Below are 7,982 nucleotides of genomic sequence, written 5' to 3'. Positions count from 1 at the left end.
ATGACGCCATCACCCATGTATACAGCAAATTTCCTCCCTAAGTACGTCTAAATGAGCAATAAGGAAAATACTTATGCTTATGCGATCAGTTGATAAAATTACGCATTGCTCTATTGTTATCGAAGGATTTCTATCCGTCGTTGTAAAACTAATTGTCAATGCACACAATCACAAACAGTAATCTTTATGTACGTGGAACTCATTAGATAAGTAACTACAATTAGCGGTTTTAAAAAAAAATCTTAGAAACTTTTTTTTAATTTATGGATTTAGAGAATTGTTTTTCATAAGGGAATTGCTGATAACGGCTCTAATTTTATCTACGGCTCTAAAAAAGGGTGTAACATTAACAAACAACGGCTGCAATAGTTTTATTTAATTTTTTATCGGATTCTCCGCATGGAAAAATATATGCGAATATATATTTTCACATACATTTTTTTTGCCGCTATATATATAATAGAATATATGTCTACACATACGCTCGCATATAAAAATTTATATGTTAACATATATGCGCGCATATAATTGTTTAGATGTACACAGAAAAAATTTTCTTTTGAATCAAGTAAATAATTTTGAAGAATTTCACCTTCTTGATTTGAGGAAAAAATTCTTAAATTAAGAAATTTTTTTTTTTTCAGTGTATGGTTACATATATGTCAACATATATTTTGACATATATTTCTACATATATTTCAGCATCTATCTGACAAATGTATGCTGATATAAATTTTTTGTGCGTTAATATGTCAACATATTGAAAAGTTTTCAAAAAAAAAAATTTTTTTTTTGTTTTTCATAAAATTTCTAAAAAAAATTTTTTTTTTTCAACATTTTAAAAAAAAAATTTTTTTTTTATTCATTATTTTTCTAAAAAAAATTTTTAATGCTACCTGTAACCTATTTTCTGCTATGTCCGTATATGATTATGTATGGCCGCATAGAAAGATCTGAAAAATATTTTTTTCTATTTTTGAAAATCAGAAAGTATGGATATTTTAGTTACTTCACGGAAAAAAGAAAACTAAAAAAATTACATTATAAATAGTAATAAGTCCCGCCGTATTCAAACCAGAAAAACTATAGCTCGAAATAACAATTTCCTGAATTCAAACCTTGAATTTTAATTTTCAGAGATTTCAATGTAAATGTTACATTTTACAATGTAATTTTTATAAAGTCTGTAATACTTTTAATCTGAAATTTTAATTTTTCCACGAAGTGCCGTCTATTTATATCACGAAGTGCCACGTTACATTATATACTGTAATTTTGTTATTTTTTTTTTTCTGTGTTATCTATTATTGTAGTTTAAGTCTTACATTTTCGCTTTAAAGGGAGAGAGAGAGACAAAAAGACAGAGACAGAGAGCTTCAGGTATAGAGGTTGAAAAAATAGAGAAAGAGCGTTAACGCTAATACTATTACACTTTAATCTTCTTTGCAGAACTTTAAGGGACAGTGTAATTAGTTTCATCCTTAAAAATTTACGTAGAAATTCCCAGGTAGTAAAAATAATTGCAAAAAAATTTTTTTTTAATTCCACAATGGAGAGTAGTGAATATGATTATGATTTTATATTGGTTTATAAATATTAAAAAAATATTATTTCCTTAAATATACTATCCTGTTAACATTTTTTATATCATATGAAAAAACATTACGGTTATTTAAAATAAGTCCGTATTAATTTTTAATACTTTTATAACTTTGTAGTTAATTTCATTACCATTATGATTATTATTATTAATGTTGTTAACTTTGTACTAATAACTTAGTACATTCTAAGATGCAGTCGCAGAAAGCAGGAACTTACTATGTAAAAAAAAAAAAAGTTTGGAAAATCCAAATGAGCATGCCTTAAGCGCTCACATCATACACAAATTATTTAAATCGTAAGAAAAATTATTCGTTTTTTTTTTGTTTGAATTTTCCCGCGAGTAGTATTATCCCCTTTGTAGGTCGAGCTAAAGAAAAATTTTAACAGATGATAAAAGTTAGTAATTATACCATCATGTATGTATAGTTTTTGCTTCTTTATAGTTATTTCAATCCTGTTTTATGAAAAATAATATAAATGGCTGCCGAAATCGCAGAAAAAGTCACCGAACTGACAGTCGAAAAAAATTAACTGTATCGAAACGGAATTATTTTGACACGCAATTTTGACAAGGGTTTTGACAAACGTCCTCAGGAATAAAACAAAAAAAAAATTAAATCGCGAAAGTGGTTTTTGACAAAGTTGTAGTGTTGTCAAGCCCATTGCACCCGTGAATACCACGCTCTTATTTACTTAATTCATCAGAAAAAACGAGTTTTTTCTGAGAAATCTTATTTAATCGATAAGAAAAATTTTTAACGTGTTCTGTAGTTATTATTATTTATTTTTATATGCTTTTTATCCATAATTTTTTTCGTTTAAATTATGAAAATCACGTTTTAATCGAAATCACGATTTTTAGGCGAGAGTAGAGCATACCTGCGCGCTTCGCGCTTAAGGCATGCAAAATAAAAACGAATATAAAAAACAGATGAGCCTGCCGACCATTCATGAAATTCATCGCTTATTCAAATGCAAAACGCTCAAAAAATTCCCTATATCATAAAGTTTCTAGCTCTGTAAGTTCAAAAAAAATTTTCATTGTGACATCTTCGTATTAATTGTCATAACTGCTTCTTATGACTATAAAACATGGAGATACGATGGAGACATAAATCTGCTGTCTAGACATTGTAATTAAGATGGTCTCTGTCAGATGTAAGTAGTAAGCATTAGAAAAAGGAAAATAAAATATACAGTCAAACTTTTACTTACAGTATGATTGCTGTACATGAACATTTTGGGTACGTTCCACTAAGCGCTAAAAACGACCACAATCCTATCTAAATACACGTAGCGCGATCGTTTTGAGCGCTTAGTGGAACGCACCTTTTGAGGTCCAAGAGCGTAACTATAGTTATATGCATAGAGTATAGAGGGTAAATGACTCCCCACTCTTTAGAATGCATAAGTGCGGTGAGCATCACTATTTTTACAGCCAAAGGTACCTAATTGTCAACCCTCAGTGCATCAGTTCTTTTGAATCTTCCGAAGTATCTACATCGTGGTAATTTGTGCCTTCAACTTTACAGTGAATTTCGATAAAAATTCATAGATTTGTTCCCCAGTTAAAATATAAAACCAGGACATTTTTATAAAAATGGCTTCATTCTTAAACAGTTTAGAAATTAATCCAGAAGATTTTATACATTTTGGGTTTGATAATAATCAGTTTATTGCAAGTGAAGAGTTACCGGCAAATCCTATGGTGAAGTTGCAAGTGTATTCGTCGATACCAAAAATCAAATTTTGTGCTTCGGAGGATTTAAATTGTGATCAAAGTAGTGAGAGTTCTTTGAAGAAATCTGCTGATCAACGTAAGGTTCTTGATGTAGAACCACCTACTCGTAAGCAACGGTCATATGGTAGAAAAGGTAAAATTTTTTTAATATTTGCATATTTTTAATTGATTTTTAAAATTTACTGTATTATGAATTTTGAATGAAATAGTAAGTAGAAGAAAAATAATTTCCGAATTATTTAGCATTTTCTAACTCTGATGCCTGGAAAGTAATGGTATTTCTATTATTAGAATTAAAAATTTAATTTTTTTAAGTGAATCAGAATATTAAGATTTTACTTATGAAATTTTATTCTTTAGTTTTTGATGCAATAAATTAAATTTTTTGATGTTAATCAGAATGTTAAGATTTTGCTTATGAAATTTTATTCTTTAGTTTTCAATGTAATAAATTGAATTTTTCTCAAATAATATTGATTTGTAAATAAGTAATAATTTTTATTGATTTTTATAGAATTAAATCCAAAACGGAGAGTGAGGACTGCCTTTACTAACCATCAACTTCTTCAATTGGAGAAAGAATTTATCGCAAATGACAAATATTTGTGTCGTCCGAAAAGAATTGAAGTCGCTCGAGATTTGGGTTTGAATGAAAGACAGGTAAGAAAAGTTGATAATTATTGTCTATATAATTTTAATTAAAATTTTTGAAGGAAGAAATCATTCTTAGTTTGAGTTGATTTAACTTGGGTTACAATTCTGTCTGCTGAATTTAAATTAATAAATTTTAAACTAATCTTCTTGGATCAAAATTTTATTTTTTGAATCAAATTAATTTTTGTGATCAGTTCATGTACGGCTATTGAATTAAAAAAAAAAAGTTATTTTTTTTTTTTTAATTAATCTACATTTTTGTTTCGTATACTTTTTTTGCGCATAAGAAAATTAATGAGAAAATATTATTTTTTTTTTTTTTTTTAAATTAATCCCAACAAATTTCAAAAAATCCTTACAAAAGTATATGTATTAATTTTTGGTCAGTCAATCGATAAGTTCACAGTTAAAAATAATAACTATCATGAAATAATTGATATGTAGAACTAATATAATTTTTTTACAGGTTAAAGTTTGGTTTCAAAATCGTCGTATGAAAGATAAGAAAGCAGCATCAGTCAAAGACGATAAAGACAAGGAGAAGGATCCGAAGACTGCTCTCCCTAGCACCAAAATTGGATGCAGAAGGAGAAACGTGGAAATCAAGAAAGAAAAAATATGCCAGAACAACAGCTTAGTTGCTTCTGTTCCTGCTTCTACACCTGCTCCAGTTATTTACGGAGAGAATCAAATGCATAATCCCAACTACAGCAGCTACTTATCCAGTGACATCAACCACCATCATCCGAGTAGTTGCAGTTTCAACAATAGAATCAACTACGACATGATTCAAACTCAGAATCATAACAATTCTTATGGTTCCGACGGGCGCATTGTTGGCAATAGTCATCCCACTGCTACTTATAGCGACTCATACAACTGGAACTATAACTGCAACAACGAATATTTTTCAAACCCCAACGAATACGTAACCGAAGTCAAGGCCAATGACCCATTTTACTCGAATTGCCAAAATGATTACGTTTCTAATAATGATTATAACTATCCACCTAGTTGCAACAATCAGACTGCTGATCTAAATTCAAATTATTCCGGATCATCCCCTCAATCAATCGATTGGAACAGATCCGATAATCTATTTTTGAATTACAGTTATTTAACTACCGCAGTAAATATTTAATTAAAATATTATTAATCGTAGATATTTAATTTTATATAATTAAAAAAAAAAAAAATAATATATTGCATCTTTGTAAGTTTGAACTAATTTAGATTAGTAATTTTGGTTGCAATTGGGTGGAAAACTTGTTATACGGGTCAATCTACTTGTAAATATTACAGTTAGAGTAATAGCTTGAAATTTTTTTAAAATTCTTTTTTAATTAAGAAATGTTTGATCTTTGCTTAATTTTCAAGTTATTAAAAATTATTTATTCTAAAAATAATATACTGAAATCAAAATTAACTTAATTCAAGGTGAAACAATTTCTAACATGAAAATGATTCAAGAGTGTATAATTATTTTAAGTTGACTAAAAGTTTTTCTAACTTGTTATCCTTTTTTATTTTTATTTAATTTAACTTTTATGAATGTGTTGAAGGTATAATATTATATATTAAATTATATAATAACTTATACCGTAATGTTGTGTTCATGCAAATTTTTTCTTTCAACTACATTATTAATGTAAAAAATTTTCCAACAGAAAATTTTAAACCGTAAATATAAAAATCATTATTGTTACAGTAAAAAGTAATTGAAAAGATAAAAATTTGCAATTTTTGTATAATTGTAAATAATTTTTAAACAAAGATAAATGTAATTAAATTCTTTCTTGTCATATTGTTTTTGTAATTTGTTATAATAATTTACAATATTGTAATTTTTGTATTTGTAAATAATTTTTTTATATTAAGCATTTTATTTATAACTGTTTATTAATTTGTAGTAAATAAATATTATCATAAAAAATTTTTTTTTGTTTGCTGTCTTTTTTTTTATTAATAAATTTATGTTGTATTATTTAAAAACATAAATAGTTTTTATCAATTAATTTTAATTTTTTTTTAATATTTTAAGTATAATATTTAATTTTAATTAATTTACTTTATTTAAAATTTCGAAAAAAAACGAAGAGGAAAAAAGGGAGTCTCCGTTTTGTAAGTATAACTTAAAAAATATTTAAAATATCTGAAATCTGAAAAAAGATCCTGAAAAAGAAGAAAATTTCAGTAACATAAGTCTGGAATTCTGGCGTAGTAGCTCCATTATTTTTAATTTTAATTCAACGTTGAAAATTGAGCTCCGCGCATCCGTTCTGGTACCTAGGCGTCGTCGCCAAGCAAAGTATGCAAGACAAAATAATTTTTTTATAACATTCAATATTAATTTAAAACTGAATAAATTATATTGTCATCTAGACGCTAGAAGGAATATAACCCCGCAAAAACAAAATTTTTTAGCTTGATTTTTTATTTAAGTTATGTAATTGTTAATTAACTAATTTTTCGTAGACTTGAGTTTTTCTAAATTCTCTTATAAAAATTTAAAAAATGTGTCTATTAATTTTTTTCTTGGGAGCTCTTCTTTTATGAATAATGAACAACATCCCGTTGTAAAAGTTTATAAAAGTTTTTGCACTTGTTTACAATGATTTTTCAAAGTTATCAAACATTGAAATATCCGGCTAATGTTATAAAAAACATTTTTTTTCCTAAATGTTTCATTTCGGTTGTTTTTGTAATAATATAAATAATGTGTTTAGTAGCTTGGCTGAAAAATCTTTAACAAATGCTTAATTAAACAATGAAAATTCAAATAAAAAAAAATTCTTTCACAGTTATATTAAGAATTGTCAACGATGATTTAAAAAAAAAAATGATTCCTTAATAAATAATTTAAATGGTGGATTTATGAAAAAAAACTTTTATAAACAATAAAGAAACTTTTTTGCGAAAGAAATTGTAGTTTTTAAATCATTATTTCACTAAGACAATAAAATGAAAAAAAAAATTTTTTCAAAAATATTCAACTTGTCTATTTGTTTATGACAAATTTTTGAACAATTAACGTTGAAAATTTTTCAGCCAAACTACTGAACACAATATATATAATGACAAAAACAACCGAAATAAAACATTTAGGAAAAATAAAAATTTTTATATAACATTAGCCGGATATTTCAATTTTTGGTAACTTTGAAAAATCATTGTAAACAAGTGCAAAAACTTTTATTAATTTTCACTTCGCAGTCTTGTTCATTATTTATATAACAAGAGCCTCCAAGAGAAAAAAAGTTTATAGACATATTTTTTAAACTTTTATAAAAGATTTTATAAAAACTAAGTCTACAAAAAATTAGTTAATTAACAATTGAATAAATTAAACAAAAATCAAGCTAAAAATTTTTTTTTGACAGGGCTATATTCCTTCAAGTGTCTAGATGATACTATAATTTATTCTGATATTCAAATTAATATTGAATGTTATAAAAAAATTATTTTATGTTGCTTACTTTGCTTGGCGACAACGCCTAGGCACCGAAACGGCCGCGCGGAGCCCAATTTTCGACGTTAAATTACAATTATAAGTAATAGAGCTATAAATTCGAGTAAAAAAATATTTATTTCTCAGAATTAAATTCTGAGTCCAATGCACTATTGACCATATTTTCAAAAGCATTGTAAGTATTTTTTGTTGAAAATTCACTTCTCGACTACAGACTGTATCGGGTTGGATCGTATTCAAACGGATTGAAAATCGGTGAGTTCAGAAAAAAAACGGTGTTAATAGAAAACAAAAAATTTTTCATAAAAAATATGAGACAACAGCAATTTTAGGGTAAAGTTTTTATAGATTAAATAATTAAATAAAAAATTAACAAAACACAAGATTTCATATTCTGGATATTTTTATTGCATTGGGGTTAAAAGTCAATGTCAAAAACAATAACTGCTTGCAACAGTTTTAAAGATAATGTATTGATACAACTTACAAAATATGATTTTATTGATAATTTTCATC

The 7,982-nt window shown here is 26.4% G+C and overlaps 1 protein-coding gene across 1 annotated transcript; it reads left to right on the top strand.

The window, feature by feature from the left end:
• The first annotated feature begins 2,058 nt into the window (after positions 1 to 2,058).
• On the top strand, positions 2,059 to 5,710 carry LOC141525773 (uncharacterized). Its single transcript, XM_074240394.1, has 3 exons — positions 2,059 to 3,476; positions 3,858 to 4,003; positions 4,464 to 5,710. Exons 1-3 carry the CDS (start codon positions 3,203 to 3,205, stop codon positions 5,136 to 5,138), a joined length of 1,095 nt encoding a protein of 364 aa, XP_074096495.1. The 5' UTR covers positions 2,059 to 3,202; the 3' UTR covers positions 5,139 to 5,710.
• Positions 5,711 to 7,982: the final 2,272 nt, after the last annotated feature.

Source organism: Cotesia typhae, unplaced genomic scaffold (assembly GCF_013202065.1).
Source record: "Cotesia typhae breed Kobodo isofemale line unplaced genomic scaffold, CoteBio_Ctyphae contig_27, whole genome shotgun sequence".
NCBI lineage: Eukaryota > Metazoa > Arthropoda > Insecta > Hymenoptera > Braconidae > Cotesia > Cotesia typhae.
The sequence above is the reverse complement of the archived record's forward strand: the minus strand, read 5'-3'. Positions and strand labels throughout refer to the sequence as shown.

Bases quoted from the DNA above. Each gene is read 5' to 3' on its own strand.
- LOC141525773 (XM_074240394.1), top strand. From the start codon at position 3,203: ATGGCTTCATTCTTAAACAGTTTAGAAATTAATCCAGAAGATTTTATA. The intron at 3,477-3,857 runs GTAAAATTTTTT...TGATTTTTATAG, and splicing joins ACGGTCATATGGTAGAAAAG to AATTAAATCCAAAACGGAGA. The intron at 4,004-4,463 runs GTAAGAAAAGTT...ATTTTTTTACAG, and splicing joins TGGGTTTGAATGAAAGACAG to GTTAAAGTTTGGTTTCAAAA.